Raw genomic sequence first — 23,123 nt, 5'->3', positions numbered from 1 at the left:
AGGAAGTTATTAGCATGTATGTGCTCATAGTTCCTTATCCTGCTCTTTAACATATGTTAACTTGACAGGGTTATTTTTTTGGATAGCATTTTGTCCTTAATTTTGCCTAGACTAATCCTACCCACTAGCTAGCTCTTATCTAACACAAAACAGCTAATAAATCTGGCAGAGTTTAACAGACAGGTGCTTCTGCTGGTAAATATAAAGCCAACATGCTGCACCACAAGGTAACATACTTGCAATATCTACCCTCTTCTGTAAAAATAATTTCATAGATGACTGGATGCCACTGTCTATAATGGCTAGCAATGATAGTTATAAAATGCTCATGATATTCACTTCTAATGTTAGCCACTATGAGTTTCTGAGTTCATATTTGCATAGGTGGAAAGAGTAATAAATTATTCTACTCAAGTAAAAGTACTGTTACTCCAATAAAATTGTACTTAAATACAAGTAAAGTTACCGGTCTACTCAAGTAAAGAGTAACTCAATTAAAATATTAAAATGAAAAAATAAAAAGTTAACTAAAAAGTTATTTTATTTTTATTTATTTTTTTAAACAGGGGGTTTGGGGTGGGAGATTCTAGCGTAGTTAAAAAAACAAACAAAAAAAAACATGGAGCTTTAAATCTCAAACTAGTTGTTTTTTAATTGAAGGAACACTATTACAAATTAAAGTAGAATTATATATAAAAAAAAAAAACCCTGCTTATACAGTAATGGTCAAATTTAATGCAACATCAGCAGATCAACTCCAAAATATAACACTTCATTCATTTCATATAACACTTAAATTGTGACCCAGGTAATAGAGCTAGCTTAATTGTGCATTGATCATTTTGCCTCACGTCGCTGGTTAATTTCCAATTCTGGTGCTAAACATCATCACGTAGTGATGAAATGCATCAGTACAACAATTAGCAAACTAAAAGATACAAAAATGCCTCGGCATACCTTAGGTGTTTGTTCTCCGCCCATCAATCAATCAGTGCAGTTGTTTCCGAGGTGCAATTTCTTTTTATATATCTTTTCTCAATAACGGTAATTATTTAAAATGTAGTTAAGTATAATACTTCAACAAAACATGCTTAAAAATTAAATTACAGTTGTTAAAAGTTGCGTTAAAAAGTAGATGTACACTAAAAAAAACTACTCGTTTATAGTAACGTGACTAAATGTAATTCGCTACTTTCAACCTCTGCATATTTGGACCAATATGTAGGTCCCCGAGAAACTGCAGATGACCGTGCCATTCTTTGAAATAACAGAAAGCACCAACACAGGTACAAGCAGGAAAGATAAAGCAGCAGGGGTAAATAATGCATTCATATGGGACTAAACAAATATCACAAAAAAAAGGTTGAACCACCACTGTGCCAACTTTACTAAGTCGATAATATAGCAAGCACAGGAAAAAGTACTTTCCTCAAATGCCCTTAGATGCATACGAAAAGGTGGGGTGGTGTTGGGGGAGGCACTCTGATGCACTCTGCCATTCTCCCTTCTGCATGAATTGGGCCCCTTTACAGTAATCCTGCTGCCTGCCCTGTGCCAAGCTGTTCCAACCCCTCCAACTATTTTTATTTCTTGCCTCAAATGCATTTCTAGCCATAGTCTTTTTCTTAAGACTTTCTGGAGCCAAGCTGAAGATCTCAGAGCTCAGGCTGAAAAAGGAAAACAAAAACGAGGGCTATTTCAAGGCTGTCAAACATGGTGCCAAAAAGGCATGCAAAAAACCCTCCTGAGGCCCCTGAACATGGCGTGAAACCCAAACATGAAATAATCAAATACAGTGGTGGCATTCGCAATTCCTAACATCTGATGTCAGCCTGATGTCACTTTAGCCTAGACGGCACACGCTAATTGTTTATATATCATAATATTTAACACGCACTAGAATGTTAGCATGTACATACACTGCCCCTTTGTTTCATTCAGGAGGAATGTGCCTAGGTAGGCAGCATTTCTCTGCAAAGCCTGTGTTTCAATAAAAGGTGTTTTCCCCCTTGATTCTGTTCCACTTTAAAGAAAGCATAAGGTCTTCTGGAGGTTACTTGTATTAGCTAAATCTAAAGGTGTTGACTGGAACACTAATACTATAACCTGTTTACTGGAAAAACGCAAACATAGCAAGCTGACATTATCTTAAGATATTTAATTACAAATGTACAATGGGCTTGTTTGAACCTGCTGGAACTTCAACCTCTCTGGTAGAAAATGCAACTGCAAGCACGTAGAATAAAATTCTAGGCTGGGGTACAAAACGCTTACTTCACACTATCAATAATCATAAGTGAAGATATCAAACGTGTCCTAACATACTGTTTAGTAGGGTAATATGTGGCCAAGGATACAGCACAGGTATATGACACTAACAGCAGATATTGATATCAATGTACATAATACAGAAAGCGTCACGAAAATAAAAATAAACAGCAATCTGACTTGATAAAATTACTGACTATTAGGAAAAGAGTAAAATCCCTTATCTAAGCTTCTATTACTTCTTTTGTCTGTCTGATATCTACCTGATATACATGCCAGATTAACTTTTTCTCTATTTCTAGCTAGATAGTAGTGTATTAGAAGTTAACGGAAAAGGGTGACATCACTTTATATCATAAAGCATTTGCTTGGCACTGAAATGAGGGATAAATACATGGATTCTTAGTAACTATATGCATCTCCAAGGCCACTGTGAGTAATCTAGCCCCTAAGCTAAACTAGCTAGCTAGCTCAAATTCTCCTTTGAAATCTCGTTTGTTCCTCCGTGATACACTTTCACAAAAATGAGTTGCAAAGGTCAGGTGTAAAACTTACTCACACCTGACTTAAGTCATTTCTTGAAAAACATAGGTCTTTAATCTCACCTTTAAATTATCTGCCAATTCTAGAAATTCCCATACTTGTTACCACTCACAGATTTTTCTTTAATAGGTTAATGTCCAAGTTTAAATTGTCTTGTTTAATTTGTTTCTTAATGTCTACGTTTAGTGCTTGTGTGAAAATCTGTATGTTTTAGGTCATACTTGTGCTAGTGTTTATAAGATTTTTAAAGGTTACACAAACTTTCAAGCACCACTATCTGTGTACAAATTTTTGCACCTATCACTACCAAAACATTTCTAAAACGGTTCTGACTGGAAATTACATTAAGAGCTTTTAACACTGAGTAGGGTTCATGAGAATATAAAGTTTTTTGGTGAGCTAATTTAAAAAAATCATTGCACACCACATTATAATTATAATTCAAATATCAAATTAGTCAAGATGTCATGGCACCTACAGCCATGGCACTGTGAACATGAGAGGATTAGCCTATCTACATAAACAAAATAAAAAAATAAAAACAGCTAAAAACAGCCAAACAAACATCCATTTCAGACAATAACACAAAATAACACAACAATTTAAGTGCAAAACTACACTGCAACCTCTTATGGTTCACCATGCATAAAAATAAAAAAAAGTATGAAAAGTTAGCTATGAGTCATTGTATGGCCTGATCTCAGCTGGCATTAACTGCCCATATTTAGTCAAAATTAGTCAAGTGTCTGTCAGTCATTTAAAAACTATTTAGCATTAGCTAAGTGTTCTTTTTTACTCGGACTTCTTGATCGTATGATTTAAATTGGCATCTGCTATGAATGTTTGACTGTACTTCTTAGATAGAATTAGCTAATCATCTTATTATTTGCCAACAATGACTCTTTCAACAATTATCTTCATCAAAGCAGTACTGTATATTTAGAGGAGATCAAACCGGAACCTGCCTGATGTCCAGCTCTGTCTTTTGTACCGTAGTTCTGGCCCTTCCAGCAAGTGTTTCGCGAGGGAAAAGTATTTCTAACATCACTGCGTTGACATGAGGAACATGCAAAGCAGTGAGATGATGCCATGAGCCAAAGGTTTCGACTGTTCTCCTGAAAGTCGGCGTAAGAAGGATCGTGAGGCGAGCCCATGTTGCCCTGATAGGCCAAGTGACCAAATGCAAGTAAAGCGAGCCCACACACACCCGAGCCCTGCTGCCCACTCTCTGAGCTATGCCCTTGGCAACTATAGAGACCACTTTGTATGCCAGGGCCAGTGAGTGGGCTCAGACTCCAGAGAGGAAATAGCTAAGAACTGAACATTGGTTTTTATTCCAATCCCAGACAGCCTGTGTTTGAGAGTAAACCTTGTGATACCTTTGTATTAGATGTTGCATTCGCGACTCAGGAAAAAGTGGAAAGCCTCCAGCAGCCAACAGCCTGACAAGGAAAGATAAGAAACAATACCATATTCCGCACTTTTACATTTACTGCATTTGGAAGACATCCCTATCCAGAATGACATACAATTATCTAATTTATACCACTGAGTAGCTGAATGTTAAAGGCCTTGCTCAAGGGCCCAGACAGTGGCAACTTGCTGATGTAGGATCTGAACTTACTGATCTACAACTTCCCCAGACAAGGAGGTACATTTTTAAGGAAAGATAACATACAGGTAACATTGAATGTTGTGAGATTGTCTGCAATCACATTAAATGCAATAGCTACATTGTAGAGTCTATGCAATTGTAATTTAGGTGAATAAAAAATTTATCTGTAAATTGTAGAGTCTATGCAATTGTAATTTAGATGCAATTTAGATTAATTTACAATCTGTAAATTTAGATGAATAAACAAATTAAGTGTTAATTCTGAGCATTAATGTATAAATTGTAAAAGGTATTTGAAAGCTTTTCATGTTCTACTAGCCTTCATCAAAGTGTAAACTTTTTTCCCCAATCTCAGCAATAAGCAAATTTTTTCATCAACGTCAAGAGTCTGCAGGATGACTTCAGCTAGCATTGGCCAAAAGTGTGATTACTTTCTCTTCAGTTTACTAAAGTCTGAAAACAGTAGCTATACTAAGAATTAGCTAAGTGCCTGCCTATAGTTAGCATTAAAACCTAATTATAGTCCAATAAAGCATAGCCAGACAACAAATAGCATCAGCTGAAAGTCTGAAAACAGCATGACGACAGTTACCATTAGCTCTACGAGTCTATGGTTAGCACAAGGGACTGATTATAGTCATAGAATCCGAATAATTACAGTTAGCATTAGCTAGGATGTTAAAGTTTTCACCCTCAACAAAAAGGGAGCAAAACTGTAGGATGATTGTGTTTAGTTAGCAGGAGATTTCTATGATAGTTTTACACTGCATTTTCTTTATATTTTGTCTGTACTTTTATATGCTTGCATGCTCCTGTTTCTGAAACAAATGTGTTATTTGTGTATGCTAATTACAGGACAAGAAATAGCACTTTGCTGTGTTTGTACAGCAACAGATGAAGTTTCATGACGTGATTTACGTTTAAACATGAAACTTGAATCAACTTAAAACCCGAGTTTCCCAGAGGTAATGAAAAGAGCCATTATAAAAAATAAAAATAAATCATTGCAACAAAAAGAACTGTTTACTAGTCTGATTTCACCTATAATAACAGGATAAATTAGCTTAATTTGCTATCCTGTTTGCATAATATTTCTGACATGATAACATGCTAATACATTATAGCAGACACCTACATATTGTGTCTGGGTAGCTAATGTTGCTAAGCTACAATAATGGATAATTGAGACCATTTTAAGGCTAGGTATCAACCGACATCAGTCTGTGGAAAATAAAACTCTGAATGGCTGAAACATCTGTCACTTGTTCAAATCTGAAAAAAAGACGTGGAAAAGCCGAACGAGACTCATCCAAATATACGGAGGCTATTCTCACAAGGCTTGGGATCATTTTTCCACAAGGAAGATGTTTCCAAACTTATGGAAAACAATGATTCATGGGTTTAAAAAAAAAAAAAAAAAAAAAAGAAAGAAAGAAAGAATAAAAAAAATTATCCCACATCACAAAGACAGACAATGCTGTCCAGGCTGGATAACAGGAGTTACAGAAAGGACGACAGCCCACATCTGAGAGAAATGAGAAAAGAGGGAAGATTGAACAGTCATCAGTGCGTGCACACATATACATGCACACACAAATGACACAAATGTGCAACTGCACTCGTGGCCAAATGAGAACTGAACTGTTAAACAAACACACAAACAACCACAAAGCAAACACAAACACTGCTCAGTCACAATGTACACATATGCATACGAATGACATCGAGCATTCAGGCACACACACACGCACAATCACTAGATAGTGCTGTTTGGGAAGGCCTCCGCTTACATAAGCATCCAGACTCTGTAATTATAAAGGGTGGCTCCCTTTTAATGTGTGTGTGTTTTTATGGAGAAAGCCCAAAGACACAAGCGAGACAAAGAGAAAGTGAACAAAGTCGGGTAACACATGACTGGAAAACTTTGACCAACAGGTGCAAAAGAAGAGTAATCCTCCACCCACATTTAATTCTATGATAATCGTCTAATATTTGACCTCAGCCTTTAAACACGGCACTGCTACAACATGACCTCTCTGTCAAAGTAACGATTCTGTCCTGTTTCGTAAACTTTAATGCAACTCTCATGCTGTGAATTATGCAAGTTTGCCAAGAAAGACACATTTAACTCATTAGGAGATATGAGGAGGGACAAAGAGAGAGAGAGAGAGAGAAGTACAGAGACGGGGGATGGACATATGTAGGAAATTCACTGATAATTCCCTCCAAAATGTTTCCTCACTGGGGAACAGGCCTTTTCCGTTTGCTAGGTCAAAACACACACACACACACACACACACACACACACACACACACACACACACACACACACACACACACACACACACACACACACGCAGAATGCAAGCAATGACAAGGAATAAAATACCAGATGAATGATAGAAAGTTGTCCCTCTCTTTTCCTGCCCCTCCTCTCTGCTCCTGTTTATGTTAGCTAGACCACAGAGGGCTGGGCCTATCGGCGGAGTTATTGTGTAAGTTTGTGTAACAAACTAACACAAACAAACACAAACACACACGCACACCATACCACCCTTATGAGGACCGTCCATTCACATGGTTATTAATGGCTACAACAAAAGCTAAAAACTGATAGATAGGGCTTGCTCCTACATATACCACCCACCCAAACATGCACCCACCAAAGCCCCACACACTATGGCGCTTCGTCAGAGGTACCCTGGGAAAGAGAGAAACCCTGCAGCAGCCTGATCACCTCTTGACCCATTTCTCATGCACTTGTGTGTCCACCACACGACAGAAAAGCACACACATACAGTATATGCACACTCAGGACACCATCTTGCAGGCCTTTAATCTAAAATGTGTCATCTCAGGATTGGTGCACTATCACCACCATCATTTGCTTGAGTTTGGAAAACTCTGTCTACGTTATCATTTTACACTTTAACTATTGTTCTCCCCACTGTAATGAATTATTGTATTGTCATTGTGCTTACATTCAAAAAAAGGAAACTTTAGAGGACTTCATTAAGTTTGTTAATTTTAATGTATGTACATCTTGATAGCAAAAAAATAGAATATGCAACAAACAAAAAAAGGTGCTAGTTTTGCTGAAAGCTTGTTTCCATCCAAGTCTTTGTTTCTATACCTTGGTTGAGTCTAAATGTCCCAATTTGGACATTTAGCTTGTAAAAATATAAAACTACAGCATTTTTCATCTTTTGAAGAAGAAAAAAAAAAAAAAAAAAAAAAAAAGTTTAATCCCCCAAACTGTTACCACAAAGATGAAGCCCCACAATTGTAGATGTTGTCTTTGATTTTTGGTATAGTTAAATTCTCTATTCGCTTAAACGAAGAGACACAAACCTGCTCCAGCATGACAACTTTGAAGATTACCATGAAGATTTACATGGACTGGAGTAAAAGGTCTTGAGGCCTGCTGTAGTGCTCTGACCTTAACCTTATTGAACACCTTTGGGATAAATTGGATCAATGACTGCACCCCAGGCCTCTTCACCCTACAGCAGTACTTGACATTACTAAGGCTCTTGTGGGTAAATGAGCACTAAACTCCATAAGTGCACTATTGCTTCAAGCCAAAATCTAGTGGAACATCAGAATGGAGGCTATTATAAGAGCGAATGAGAACTAAATGTGGAATGCAATGCTCTGAAAGCACAGATCTTTTTTTGTCAGGTGTCCATAGACAACAACTGCCTTTCTTCACTGAAAGTGGGCATGTGGTAGTGTGGGGGGACACAGCATGTTAAGGGATTAAATCCAGGACACCGGACCATACACCGGACACCACACACACTTATGCATAGAGGTAAGTTCCACTAAACCATCTAGTATCTTTGTGTTGGAATGAACCAGGGAACCCAGAGAAACCCCTCATGTATTGTACAAGCGCAGGACATAGAACAATCTATATAGACAATAAGCCAAAGATTGAACTTGAAATACAGCAGCAAACTTCCCTCTTAACCACCATGGCAAATATGCTACATGTTGAACATAATCATAAATAAGAAAGGTTTTTCTTTTTTTTCTTCTATTTGTGGCAGAAAACCAGAAATTGTGTGATTTACACCAAAGTTCCCGTACTTGTTTTTGACCAGTATGTCCGATAAAATCAAAAACAAAGTCTGACACAATGCCTGGCTAAAATATTTCCACAAAGCAGCCAAGTGCTAGACAAAAATGTGTCTAGCACACCTAAATCATGACTGCGTAGTTTGTGTGCATATGTGTATGTGTGTGTGTGTGTGTGTGTGTGTGTGTGTGTGTGTGTGAGGTGCTAAAACATGACAACCAGGTTGACATCTGAAGCTGCAGAGAAACATGAGTTAAAACTGAGTTAATAGTAATAGCTAAACCTTTTTTTAAAAGCATGTGAAATTATACATTACAATCGGCTTTAGTTTCTTGATAAAATTAAAACCTATGTAGCAAACTTTAAACTTTTGCTGTGACCACTTTTTAAATGTTTGTTATATTATCAAATTTATAACATTATTAATAAATACATACACATTTTAATTAATAAATATAAACTTTTATTTTACCTGTTTGGCTACTATTATGATATTTTTTTTATATAATAGACATAATATCCAAAACGTCACTGCACAAAATAAAGCACCAGAATGAGACCGGCACGTTTTTTCCCAGTATGTCCGGTAAACTTTATCGTTTCCAGAGACGTTGGCCGGCACTAAAATTTCAAAGCGGAAACTCTGCTCCACACATACACAGTATGAAGTCCAAGTTAAGAAACCATTTTCTAGGAAACTTTCCAACGCTGCTATTTAGTAACAATTTGCTTTTTAAAGGCCTGAGAGAGTAATATAATGGAGCAGCTGTTTGCCAAAAATAAAATGCAAAAAAAGAAAATTCCCTTTTTATACTGTTAATTTGGACATGCAGTTTACAAAATGTTAATCTGGAGACTATTGTTTTCCTCATTTGTTAGCTCCATCAGCTCCAGAGAACTTTGTGTTTTGGAAGATTGGAAACCTCTGGAGTTAGTTGAACATTGTGTACAATAAGATTATGGCCAGACTGTTTCTTTACGACTTTAAGAATTCAATGCAAGATAGATTTGATGAAGATGAAGTCATTGCTGTAAACACACACTTCCAGGACAAGCCGCTCTCCAATCATTCTTTAAAGTTTACCTTGTGCTAATAGGAGAAAGAGAAAGAGACAGAAAAAGAGAGGGAGAGAAAGAAAATGATGGAGAAAATGAGTGATGTGGAAAAGAAAATAGAAAGAAATAGCTATGAAAAAAAGAAGATAGAAATGTAGTGAAAGAGGTCAAAAAGTGAAGAGGAGAAGAGAAGCAGATTGATTTATATGAAAGAGAAAAGAGCAATAAAGTGAGTGAGGTGAAAAGCAAAGGAAGAAAAAGGGGGGAGAGAGAGATAAATAAAGTGATGTCCTTCACGTCCAGGGACAGAAAAAAAAGTAAAGATCTCTGATTGGTTTCTGAAATGTGATACACTAATACTCCCTGATTTTCTTTATTTGAATTGAAGAATGTAAGGAAGTAGGTCACTTACAAAGTCCCTCACACACACACTTTAAGGCTCTTACACACAAAAAATATAGGCCACATTCCTGCTGCTTGATTAACTGAAAACAAGAGAGCCATCAAATTCCTTTTTCTACTTCTCCTCCTCCTCCTCCTCCTCCTCCTCCTCCTCCTCATCATACACTCAATCTCTATCCGTTCTCTTTTTTTGCTTTTTCATTCTATTAAGGTGGTTCTGTGCGTTCTCTGTTCTATCTTCCCTTTCTCTACCTGCTATCACTCTCCAATCTTGCTGCAGAGAAAATAAAGATGACATCATGTCTCTGCTATGTGTTGCCTCCTTCACTGGCTTTAAAAAGGAAATAAAAAGACATAGGTGTGGAGACTGTGGACGGAATGGCAGAACAAGGCTGAGGGAAAAATAACCAGGTCAGGGTCAAGGCAAAGTCAGAGGTCAAACCTTAATGTTTTACCACCTGTGGAACTGCTAATGCTAATCACAGACACAGTATGGTAATGGTGACTACTACAATAAATTCCAGACCGGAGATAAATCAGATTATACCGTATGTCCTTAAGTATCATTTGTTAGTAGAGCAAGACTATGCAGAAAAGGTTAGCTGGCTAAATAATATTTGAAAAATTTGCAGCCAATTTAACTAATCTGTATCTAGACCTTTGCTAACAATGGTCCTGAAATTGAGGTACACAAGCTATAAATATGAGATTAGTAAAAAAACATGTATAAGAGGTCAGGGAAACACTTTTACAGCAGATGGATTGGTTAATCTTTACTGAAAAGAAACTGTAAATGACTGCGCTCCAAAGGAAGCCTTTTTAAACTGTAAACTGGGAGGGAGGACAGTGAGAAAATTAATGAGAGTTCAGCAGGCTTGCTTTGTCGCTTCAGGGCTGGAAGTCTCAAGCAGCATTCTCCCAGCATCCTTCCCTGCAACTCGTCAAGCACATCAGTAACCACAACAACTTCCTGTTGCTGTTCCCCAGCTTCCTGTCTGCATAGGATCACTCTGCACTAACCCTGTCAGAGGAGCAGGCCAAGGCTAAAAAAAAAAAAAAAAAACCTTCTGCAACTACACACACACACACACACACACACACACACACACACACACACACACACACACACACACACACACACACACACACACACACACACACACACACACACAATTATAAGCACAAAATTATGTAAATTTACCAGATGGAAGAAAAAAATTCTAGATGTCTCTGTAGATGTTACTGCTAATTTACTATCCAAAATGCAGAAGTTTGTGTTTGTGTTTAACACATACAAAGTGCACACATAGAACAGGACAATGAGCATACATAACTCCCCAACACACACACACACACACACTTTTATTCTTCTAACTCTATAATCCATTCTATTCCTAATTTCTGTAACTTCTCTCTAAGCGAGTACAGTGCTTATGGCACAAAAGACAATCTTCACCCATTTCTCTCTTCCACTGGAGAGTTCAAGGTGCAGCTCACCTCAGTCTACTCAACCACAAGTATGTTTGGGTGTTCACACCGTCTGCTTGCGTCATACACTGCTTAAAGAAATTCTTAGCCGGCAGGTTTTCGCTCCCCATTGCGCTTGCTCTCTGTTTCGCTCACACACATATGCGCACACTCACACACACACACACACACACACAGACACACAGCAGTAATGATAAAAACAGGGTGCTCTTCTCGAACACACCCAAACAATTAAACCCAGTTGTTCTGCTAGTCATAATCTTCACCTAACACAATTAACAGTTATGATTACTATACCAGTGCGATCATGAAAATATAGAGAATTATAAGACCACTTCAGCTGCTTTGTGAGAAACTGCATGGTATTCTTCTTCTGGCAACAAGCTGTTTAAACCTTTCAAATGTTTAACACACTACCAGACAGCTTGATACTACGTCCAAACTTTAATGCCTTCCAGTGAGGTGATGTCATCCTCAAAAGTGGATCCCTTAGGACTGCATTATTGTTGAACCTCGCAGTATATAGAATACCTTATGATAGTGATAGTAGCTAAAAGATAACCCCTAGTGTAGTGCTAGTCAGCTACCAATCTCCAGATGTCTTACTTTCATGCATATGGCCTTTTATATGAATGTTTTTGCTTTTCACTTAAGTAATGTGTAGGTATGTTTTGCTCACAACTTTGATTAGCAAACAGATTTTGGTTGCTAGGTTTCCTGTATATGTCGCACAGTGAATGGAAACATTTGTAAATTACGTACGTTATACTTGCGATTGTGTGTATGCTAAACCTGACTGCAGCTGTGTCAGAAGTCATGGGTCAGTGAATTCTTTCAGTCAAGGCCAAGATTCAATCTGTATTTCAGCAACTCTGTGCTTAAGTCAGCACATGTTTTGGTCATGACTGAGATACTACTCTCTACTACTACTTCTCTCTCGTTCAGTGGATCGGTTAAATCAGTGTGTTCGCAGATTAGGGGGTCATGGTGAAGATTTTCTGCCTTTCAATGCAGGTAATAGCATAGTTAGGGTTCGAGCATTCAAAGTTAAATTCATCTAGTATTTCTTATAACATTTTTATTAAAGATAAATACACAATACACAGAAGAGGATTATTATTTCTGGACACAATTACTCATTTCAAACTTGTAGTTTTCTTATTCTATTGGTAGATTTTAGTAGAATGTAGCTTATTTTTTTTAGAAATATATGAAAGGAAAGAAAATCTGTCAATAGAACAATTACAATTTGTTCAAATGGCCTGAAATTCTGACAGTTTTTACAATCTCACATTTGGTTTTTTGTAATCATACTATAAGAAATACCACCCAAAGCTGAAAATTCAAGATATTTCCACTTACGAAGATGACATTATTTTGCAATGTAAAAATTATTTTGCAATCAGACAAACTCTAGTGCTGGACCTTATATAAAAACAAACTGTTTGCATTTTATAACATTTAATACAGCTCATTTATTTTATTTTTTACAATAGGCAATTACTCTAGCAATTAAAGTGGGCGTTCCTCTTATACTAGAAAGAAATCTCTGTAACAGAAACAGTAAATGTGCAGTGTCTGTGATGCAGACAAACCAAAAATTCTAATGAAAGTTAAAGGGGCCTAAACGAGGCTACTATTACTACAGGTACACAGACAGCGGGTTTATTTTCACTTACCTTTAGTCATCGGCCAAACAAAAGCCTAGATAATCAGGGTGCTAATACATAGTGATTCATGTTTTGTTTTTTTCCACAATACTTTGAGCATGTCCTAGTCTTTGCCTCAAGTGTGTATGTGTGTAGGAGACAGAGAGACTACTGTGAATGATGACTCAGATTGGGACCAATATATCCAAGCTGAAAGTGAAGGCCAAGTCAAGGCATTTTATTTCTTATCTGGGTCATAATGACACTTCGTTAAACAGAAGAAGAAAAAAAGAAGAATTCAATTTCACGACCCAGGAATTTTGGCTAAGCGACACAGTATCAAATCAAGTTGTACCAATCACAATCAGCAGCCCGAATTTCAGCAGCGCACACACACACACACACACACACACACACACACACACACACACACACACACACACACACACACACACACACACACACACACACACACACACACACACACACAAAATTAGCTGGGCACCAACAAAATCTACAGAAAGTACACAGCCATAAAAGGTACTGGAAGAGAATATGACCTAACCTTGCCTTACAACAGGGAGGATTCATTATACACATACAGAGAAGAAACTAATCTCTGAAAATGTGTAACACTTTGTAATAAATCTTAATCTATATATACACTCGAGCGGAGTGCACTCTTAAATATAAAATATATTAAGGCCATTTCACAGGAACGATGGCTAGGCAACCATTAGAAATGTTATAACAAACTGTTCTCGGAGCTAAATTGTTATCTAAATACACAAAGAGGTAAAATGATCTGTCCAGAACATGCCAGGAAAGAATGAGCATGACTTTTTAAACAGTCAGAGCCAAAAGTATGCATTTGCACTGACAAATGTAAGGCATATGGGGCATATCAAAAGCACATACGCGCACACAAAATGGCATACGTTCATGCTACGTAAATGTTCGAGGTACCGAAGAAACAGAAAGACTCCTATTTGGCCTCATTGTTTGCATCTAATCTTTCACAATCGCCGACAAAAACAGATCTAGTGCCATAAAGACACATCTCTGAAATCTCAGGCAACATGTTACACAAAAGTCCATTGGGTATGGGTACCATTCTGCAATACACATGTACACACATGCACATGCTGCTCCAAGATCCAAGTCTAATTCCTGTAAGGGATTATTGAGCCAAACCTTCATTGTTTTAATCTATACTCTAAACTTTAGCTTTCGATGCATATTTTTTTTCTTTTAATAGATTTATACAAAAGAAGTAGTTTTTTTTTTTTTTTCTTTGCAAAGACACACACACCACACACTTTTAGTATGTACATGAGCCATAAAACACAAATAATCAAAGCTGTCACCTACCACACGTGGTTTCGTTTTAAGTGGGGCCTGGGTCAGCTCATCACTGGACTTCCTCTGCAGTTTGGGGTCAAGGGTGGAAGTTGCAGGAACAGAGCTGGTACCTTCCACAACAGCTCCATCAGCAGGGGCATCTGAAGATCCTTCGACTGGATTTAATGCTAAGATGTACTGTTCCGTCACATCCTCCAAAGACGGAGTTCCCTCTCTTTGTCTGTGCTTTAAGAATTGTTGGGGTTCTGGGCTCTTTAAAGATCTCTGTTGCTGGTTAGGGGTTGCAATGGGCACAAATGTTGCAGGTTCACTGGCATGGCGTACATGTTTGGGCCTTATTTTAACTACAGGAAGTTTAGGCATAGTGGACTTGGAAGGATCCAGGTGATCTTCATAGCTTTGCTCCTCCAACTGATCCCCATCATCAGAAGACTGTTGATGTGTGACTTTGTGTGTGCGTTTCTTGTAACCACGACGACTTATGCAAGGAGACAACACCTGGGCCAGCTTGGGGTCAAAAGGCAACTTTGGCTCCTCGGCACCCACTTTATTAACTCCATTGCGGTCAAGTTGGAAGGGCAAGAGTTGTTCTGACTGGGATTGAGACCTCCTGAGGGAGTACAGCTGACGTTGCTTACTGTTCAGCTCCCATAGTTCATCTCTTTGCTCTGACAAAATTGGTTCGCTGCTAGACGGAGGAATAAGCTGCTCCAACTCATTAATAGGTTCATTAGAATATTTTTGAGCTTCAAGGGCTGGAGAAGTTAGTTCGCCCCGTCTGCTGGGGTCACTGAAGCTCTTCTTCTTAACAGCTTTTCCGTTTGCCTTTTCATCAATCAGCTTGTCCATCGCACCAGGTTCCTGCATTATGCTCTGTATCTCTGTGCTGTAATCCCGCAGAGAGTCACTATATACTGACAGGTCACTAGCCGCGCTGCCGGTACACTCTGACAGATCCGCAGAGGAATCTGCACTTACACCCACCTTTGAGTTTAGAGATAGTGAGCTAAGTAGATTACTGTCCATAGAAAAGCTGTTACTGCTGTCTTCTGCCAACGAGCGATTTCGATGTGGCATGGGGTCACTGAGAGAACGGTAAGCAGACTCGCCATTTGACTCACCATTACTGCCATTGCTGGATTCTGAGCCATTGTTGCCAGCTGAAGAAAATTTTCTCCGTCTTCGAAGCGCACTGGGGGTAGCCGGGGCCTCTAAAGAAGACTGGTTTAAATTTCTACTGATGTTTACATCTCCTATTGCTACTGTCTCATATTCTGTCCTCGCAAATGAGGCAGGAGTGGAAAGAGACTTCTCTGGAGTCATAATGGGTGAGTGTTCCTCATACAGTCCAGACTGAGTCCAAACAGTGAGCGTCTGGCCTAGCAAGTCTGTGCCAGAGGACAGCCCTCTATATGAGACAGCCTCCGGCTCTGTGACAATTCCTTCATCTGTCAGACTTGATTCATGTCCTGAAAGTTCATCCAACGACTTATCACCAAACATGTTCTCCTCTGAATTTCCTCTTGGTAAACTTCCACTTTCTCCATCAGCCTCTTTTTTGTTTACTGTATCAACAGTCTGTCCTTCTACCATCTCCACTTGCTCTGTCTTATTCACTTCTTTATTAGCTTCCTCCGTTTCCAAATTCCCATTTCTTTTAAACCCTACAATAGCATCATTATCATCATCATCATCCTTGTTAGCACTCATTTGACAAATATCCCTTATTACCTGTCTTGCTTCTTGAACATAGAGATCTTGTAGAGAGGTTGGCATTGGCTCTTCGTAGTCATAACAACCACTGCAATCATCACTCTCCACCTCTCGGTCAGAGACAATTATTCGATCTCCATCACTTTCACAATCCAATCTTTGCTCAGAGGAACATCTCATCGCCGACCCTAATGGTTTCTCTGAATAAGTGAAAGATTTAGTCCTCCTCAAAGTAGCAGTGAGGTCTTTCAGAGAGGGCCTTCGAGAATTTAAACCTGTGGGTCTTAAGCCCATTCTATACATATTTGATGTGCTTTTTACACCTTGAATGTTGGAGTTTGAACTTTCCCCACCGTCATGGTCTCTCCTCTTCATCCTCAGCTCTGATAAATCAGTTTTCACGTAACTCAGCAGTGACAGAGTTTCTGAAGCAATATCAGGATTTGACATGGATATTCTATCTTTATCTTTTTCATGACCGACAAAACGAAGACCAAATCTGTTTTCTGCAGCAGTAGAAGTAGCATCTCCTTGATTCAAGCTAGGCACCAGCCGAGGACGAACACGGACTGGGGCACGGGAAAAATTGTCTCCATGCCCAAAACTAGGTGAACGATACATCGTAGCATTGCCATGATATGTTTTGCTTAGAACAGAAGATGAGGCTCGGCTGGACGTTGAACTCACAGGGTCTTCAGCCTTCAGAGTCTCTGTGCTGGAATATCTGCTGCTACAGCGTGACCCCAAGGGGGTGGAGAGAAATGAAGGAATGTTCACCTTTGACACACGTGATACAAATGGGAGGTTGCTTGTGCCAACTTGTCCCTCAGAATCTTTACACAGCCGCCTGTAACTCTCCTGAACCACGGAACCTCGAGCTGTGTGGCCTTTCTCCCACATTTGCCCATTAAAGGAGGCCTTAGGCCTCAAGCTGTCAAGCCTACGTCCCTCCATTTGGGAATCACATGAACGCTGATGGCGCTCCAGATGCTCCATCATCACATGCTGCTCATCACTGTCATCAGACTCCTCATTCTCTCTACTGCAGTTGCTTTTCTTCTTTTTCCTCAAAGAACGACGTCGGACTTGATGAGCTAATCCCGCTGGGCTGTCTTCCTCACTACCTGAAGACCTATGCAAGAGTCTAACCCAGGCGTCATTTTTGCTTTTTGAATTTTGTGTGCCAATTCCTTCACTGCTGTAAACAAACGCGAGTGTATCTCTACCAGTGTGCCCTCCAGATTCGTTCTCCTCTTCTCCAGAGCTAAATCTCTTACGATAGCTGGCCGGTTCCACGGAGGAGCCCGTCTGTGGTTTTGAGGAACTATGTGAGGAATGCAAACTATCTGATGGTTGTGGCTGCTTCGCCCTCTGTCTCTGCTCCTGCAGCTGCTCACGGTAAGCACAAGAATGGGACTTCAGAGGTAGGGCAACAGAACTACTGCGAGGTGGAGGGGTGGGAGGAGTGGGTCGCAGGTCACTATCTGTAAAATCTTTTCTGCTAATCTTCTGAATCTCAACTTTACTTATATCCGATGACAGTTTTCTCGTCACAGAGCTAAGATCACCATCCTGCTTTTCAGTGCTGAAAGCAGAGTCCACACCCTGGTTTATGTTAGCATGATGATCTGAGCTGTTTATATCCTTCCAGTGTCCTCTTGAGTGCAGTGGTGAGTGACTGTCGCTTTTGTCAGAGGACGTGTTGCCGTCTTTTGTGCTGTACCAATGGTGAAGGTGATAGTCATCAGACTTCAAGTCCTCTCCATCCGACATTGACTTCTTTCTGTGACCATCACCGAAAAGCTCTCTAATTTTCGTAACGCTCGGCCAGGTCGAATCAACATGAATAGTTTTGCCTTGCGAGGAGCGATGGCGGCGGTGAGACTTGAACAATGAAATCCCTAGGACACAAACATCATCTTCTATATTTAAAGTGTTCCCACTAAAGCTGTCAGAGCCATCACTGGTTTCAGAATAATCACTCTTACCTGCCCTTGTGGCACCTTCTGTCTTTCGAACCTTCCTTTTATGACGTCGATCCGAATCCGAGCCAGAGCCGGATTCTTGACACTTGCGATCTGATAGTTTGTCTCTCAGGGTTCCTTCGCTCAGATCGGGGCTATATCCTGAAACGTCCTGGGAAGATGATCCATCTGAAGATCTAATCCTGTGCGAAGTTGCAGACTGAAGGGCTGAAGTGCTGCCTGAATTTGTGCTCGTTCCAAACTTTTCTGAGAGCTGCCGAACTGAGGGTGAAATGGAATGAGTGGAGCCCTTCCTCGGCTCTGCCCTCGAGAGGTTGGCTGCTGAGATTTTGGAAACTTTCCTAGCCACAGCAGCACTGCGCATATCCGAGGGCTGTGCAGCCGGAGGGGGAAGGGCTCCTCCAGTGTCCAAATCCTCCGAGCCGTGGCGCTGATCCTCGGCTCCTGAACCGCTTTTATCGGCCTTCCAGTTGTGCAGCTTCTTGAAGGAGACACTTCGGTAAACCGCACTTTTGCTTTGCGCCCCCTTTTCGGCCATTGCGTCAAAATTCCGTGTTTCTTTTTTTTGTTTGTTTGATTAGTTTGTTTGATCGATAAATCCACAGAAGGTTTTTTTCCCCGCGTGTTTGCTTTTACAACCTGTAAACTAACACCGCGTCCCCATTGCCCCGGCTCTGTGTTTTTTTAAACAACAAAACTTTACAAAACTTACGGAACTTTACAAAACTTTGCGTCTTAGGGAAATTGGCGCAAACGCGAGTTCCCCAACCTGGTTTTCCTTCCGCTTGATTTCCATCCATTAAGGAGGAAAAGAGTCTCAAAGTCTGGACACTGAGCTTTTAGCTTGTTAAACTCGGCGCAAAGTTGCCCCAAAGTAAATCCCATTTCGGATGCTGAGAGCGTCTGTGCGGGAACGCGTCTTCCTTTCCGACGCCGGTGTGTCCACCGTCATTCAGACATCATTAAGGTTGACTTATGTGCTGTGTTGTGTGTGTGTGTTTTGAATGCCTAAATGGCTGGTGGGAGTGAGGGAGGGAGGGCGGGACTGAGTATGGGGAAGGGGGAGAGTAAGATCCCCTGGGGTAATGGGGGAAAGAAGGACTGCGCTTCCTCTCTGATGGGAAAACACACACATATATATACAATCATGCCACTAAATAAACATTAAGAGGGTATTACTTACATCCTGGATGCAGACTAAGGGCTACTGTATGATAACAAATAATAAATAAAAAAATCTGATTCTATTGATTCCCAATAAAGTTCATGTTCTCACACTGCATTTTCCCTCTTCCACACAAGTCACTGAATTTGAGTTTATTGCCCTCCTGTGTGCTAGATTAGCATTCTTCTCATTTCTCATATTCCTATCTCCAAAGTCCTCGCTGTTCTCCTCGCCGTATCTACATGGGTTTCCTCTGGCATCTCTGGTTTCCTCCAGCCTCTCAAAATAACGTGATGAACTAGCATTCCATCTACATCCTGACCAGGATAACGCAACGACTGGAGATGAGACAAATGATGAGGACGACTGTAAAATTTTAAGCACTGGCCTGCTGCAACTATTACATTCTGCAGTCTGACCTCATAACCTAAACTTCCCTGGACAGATTTCTTTTTTCTGCTCAGTTACATTGTGCAATGAGATTTTGCATTTCCTTTTATTCATCGCCAATACCATATTGTACAGATATACATACTGGTCAGAAATTATTCAGTAATATGAAAATGCATGGTATATGTTTCAATTTGATATATGAAAGCTGTTGTGCAATAATCTATAAACAAAAAAATCATAATGATGTTGTGTAGCAGACTGTATAAATATAGTGTAAGTATTTATAGTTATACACAAGTCATCCGTAACATAATAATCTGATAACCGATATGGACTTGTGTTAATACTGTTAACAGTTAGTGGCAGGCACAGTTTATGAGAATGACTGAAAGCATGCTTGACTCTAGACTAAAAAACACCCGTGTTCCTTGTTTCTTGATTTCATTCCCCAGTGTTGTCTAAATCATAGAAGTGTACAGCTATGATAAATGACCAAATAACCAACACTGGAAATTCTCAGTCAAATCTTTATCACTTTATTCAAGTAAAGACGAAGGTGGAGCATCACTGACTAGCTCACTAATATGGTCTGGAAATAAAATAGACTTTTCAGCAGGGTAATTTATATAACTGTCATTTAATCCACTTCTTAATACAGTTCATGCATGTTTTTATGCGCATGTTGTGTGTTGTTTTTAATTTTTTTATTTTTTTGTAGAGGTGTGTTTTTCTTTAACTTGATACAATTATTGATTCGTTTATTTATCACTAAAAGCTTTATCCTGTTGTAGGTTAACAGCAAAAAAATAAATACTCAGTTGAGAATATAACCTAGATGGGTTGCAAGTCCATCTATGCAGAGTTCCACTCAATCACATTCATACTTTGCATATATATCTACTAGCATGCGTTTGTTTTTTGAAGGAAGTGGAAGAAAACTGCAAACACCCTGGAGACCCAGTGTTTTGAGATGCCACCAAGTTGGTCTTTAATTATGCAAATTTATTGTTTGTGTTTATTCATTGTATTTGTACATATAACAATATACCTGAAGACACAGACCACAGAAAGACATACATACAACTTCTAGTGGATTGATTGATTTCTAATACTGTAAATTAGTGCAAGGTTTAGATAAACCTTTTTTTTTAATAGACGTGAGAAAAGCACACAAAAGCACATGACAAGCAAAATACTAAATGATAACAATATCCAGTCAAGTAGTATTACAATGATGTCAATTTCTTTTTTTAAGATAAATTCACATTTAACCATTAAATGCACAACACACATGTACAGGTTTTACAACCTCACAAAGCTGCAAGATGCCTCACAGCTTTACAAATTATTCTCACATTCTCACAGGCCAAAAAAAAAAAAAGTAAATAATATTCAAGAATTTACACTACAATTATCTTTTAAACATCCACACACATTTCCGTTTATAGGTTTGTTGGTGTAGTCCTAAGTGTGAGATGCATTACGACATGCTCAAATCAAGAGTGCAATTTATTATGCCTTCATATAATTATTTAGAGATTTATACAGTGTGTATCATGCCTACTTGTTTATAGATTCAGTCATGATTACTCGTTATATAAATACTGTGTGTAAAATTATTTTCAGAACATAAACACTTTCCCTAGCACGTACGTGCAGTTTACAGAAAGAGCAGACACACTGAAGCCAGCTCTTCTTGGTAAATCACTCCACCTAGTGGCTGCAGCTGTGAAGTCTTACAGGGTGTCCACCTGTTTTTACATTTACACTAGCAGAGGGATTACACAGCAGTCAGCTACAACATTAAAACTTCCTGCGTAATAATGTGTAGGTTCACCTTTTGCTGCCAAAACAGCAAGTAATGAATTCCACAAGACCTTTAAAGGTGTGCTGTGGTATCTGGCCCCAAGACATTTGTAGATTCTTTAAATGTTGTTTGCTGGGTGACCTTAATCAGAAGTGTACCTGCGGGGTATGCAGAATATACAGTACATATAAGGGCACTGCACATGGGGGGGGAGCTGCACCACCACTGCATGCAGTGTAATGTATTTACCTCACTATTTCAACCAACAATGATCTTGCATACCCCTCTGCAGAAATGCAGTTGCACCCCTGACCTTAATGTATCGGACTTGTTTATCCAGTAACTCCTTCAAAAAAGCTTATTTGGATTAAGATCCGGCGAGTTGCAGTTTAGCAGGGCATATATTGTGTTGAAAAAGGCCACAGGAATACTATTGTAAATGTTCAAACAGGTGGTATGTGTAAGATAAAAGTAAGAACCACTTAAATGCAAGAAGCCAAGGTTTTGCAGAAGAACATTGCCCAGAGCACCAAACTGCCTCCACCGGCATGACCCTCTTCCTTTTCTGATGGCATCTTTTCCATAGGTAAGCAATGTTAAAGACACTGAGATTCATCAGATGACACCACCTTCTTCCATTGCCCATTCAAGATAATATCTGTCAATCATGTCATTTGTCAGATTTAATGTAAAGGCTGAGGTGTAAATCAGTACTGCATTAAAGGATGTTATGTGGAAGAAAGAGTACTGAGATGAGCGCAGAGCTCATATAATTATTTAATTAACTAACTTTAGACCTGGGTATTAAGTTGTTGGGGGAGTCCTATGGTAAAACATGGGCTATTTTTTCATGACTTTACCACTGTCCTATTTATTGTCATACTAAATATAAATATATATAATCTGCTTTTTAGTGCTCTTTTAGTGCTTCAGGCCTTTCAGACAGATGTACATATACACACACACATAAATATATATATTTTGTGTGTCACAACAATATACGTATATACAGTGTGTGTGTGTGTGTGTGTCACAACTAAAAAAATAATTAATATTTTCACATTTTATAAATAAAATTGCCCAGTTTCTCTTCCACCTCGGACGCCAATGAAGGACTTTCTCCAGTTTCACAGAAAATATTTGTGTACTATACACATTAGATGATGAGAATAGATTTTTTTAGAAATATTATAGATCATATAATTCCTTATATTCTGTAATATTCTATTCTAATATTCTATTCTGTAAAAAATATCATATTTTGTAATGGTAAAAGAAAAAACTGTGTGTAATTCACAATTCGTGAAACCTGTGATTAACTGAAATTGGGATTATGTGTTGATTTTGGTTAAAAAAAAAAATTGATTATGGGTAATTCAACATTAAATAGTTTTATGCCACATCAGCACATCAATGTAAAAATGATTTAATAAGGTAATATTAATGAATTAATACTACACTTGAGGCAAACTAAAAATCTTATTAAAAAAAAAAAAAAAAAGGTTTTTTTTTTAAATATTTCATTTCTATATTTTATTAATAGTGGGTGTTTTTTTTTGCTTTTTTTTTTACTTTTCTATATGATGAAATTTACTT

At 38.8% G+C, this 23,123-nt stretch overlaps 2 protein-coding genes and 2 long non-coding RNA genes across 5 annotated transcripts in view; 2 read left to right on the top strand and 2 right to left on the bottom strand.

Annotated features, from left to right (window-relative positions):
- The window catches only part of arhgef17 (Rho guanine nucleotide exchange factor (GEF) 17), a 114,424-nt gene extending 95,197 nt beyond the window's left edge, over positions 1-19,227 (bottom strand). Inside the window, exons 1-2 of one of the 2 annotated variants that reach the window (XM_083552808.1) lie at positions 18,166-19,227; positions 14,474-18,078 (exon numbers count right to left, since the gene is read on the bottom strand). In XM_083552808.1, the coding sequence (XP_083408934.1) occupies positions 14,474-18,078; positions 18,166-18,700 (4,140 nt within the window). In that variant the 5' untranslated portion in view covers positions 18,701-19,227. Of the gene's footprint in view, positions 1-14,473 lie in introns of both variants that reach the window. The other variant, XM_083552807.1, reaches the window with a different exon arrangement.
- The window catches only part of LOC310732588, a 325,505-nt gene that overhangs the window by 196,630 nt on the left and 105,752 nt on the right, over positions 1-23,123 (top strand). The window lies entirely within an intron of this gene.
- On the top strand, positions 18,543-22,703 carry LOC310732583. The gene is made up of 2 exons (XR_014535517.1): positions 18,543-18,661; positions 19,542-22,703. It is a non-coding gene; the product is annotated as an uncharacterized lncRNA (long non-coding RNA).
- The window catches only part of p2ry6 (pyrimidinergic receptor P2Y6), a 32,431-nt gene continuing 30,009 nt past the window's right edge, over positions 20,702-23,123 (bottom strand). Inside the window, exon 3 of the transcript XR_014535490.1 lies at positions 20,702-23,120. The gene's annotated coding sequence lies outside the window, so the exon portion shown is untranslated. The remainder of the gene's footprint in view (positions 23,121-23,123) is intronic.

Source organism: Silurus aristotelis, assembly GCF_946808225.1.
Source record: "Silurus aristotelis genome assembly, chromosome: 10".
NCBI classification, from domain to species: Eukaryota; Metazoa; Chordata; class Actinopteri; order Siluriformes; family Siluridae; genus Silurus; species Silurus aristotelis.
The sequence above is the reverse complement of the archived record's forward strand: the minus strand, read 5'-3'. Positions and strand labels throughout refer to the sequence as shown.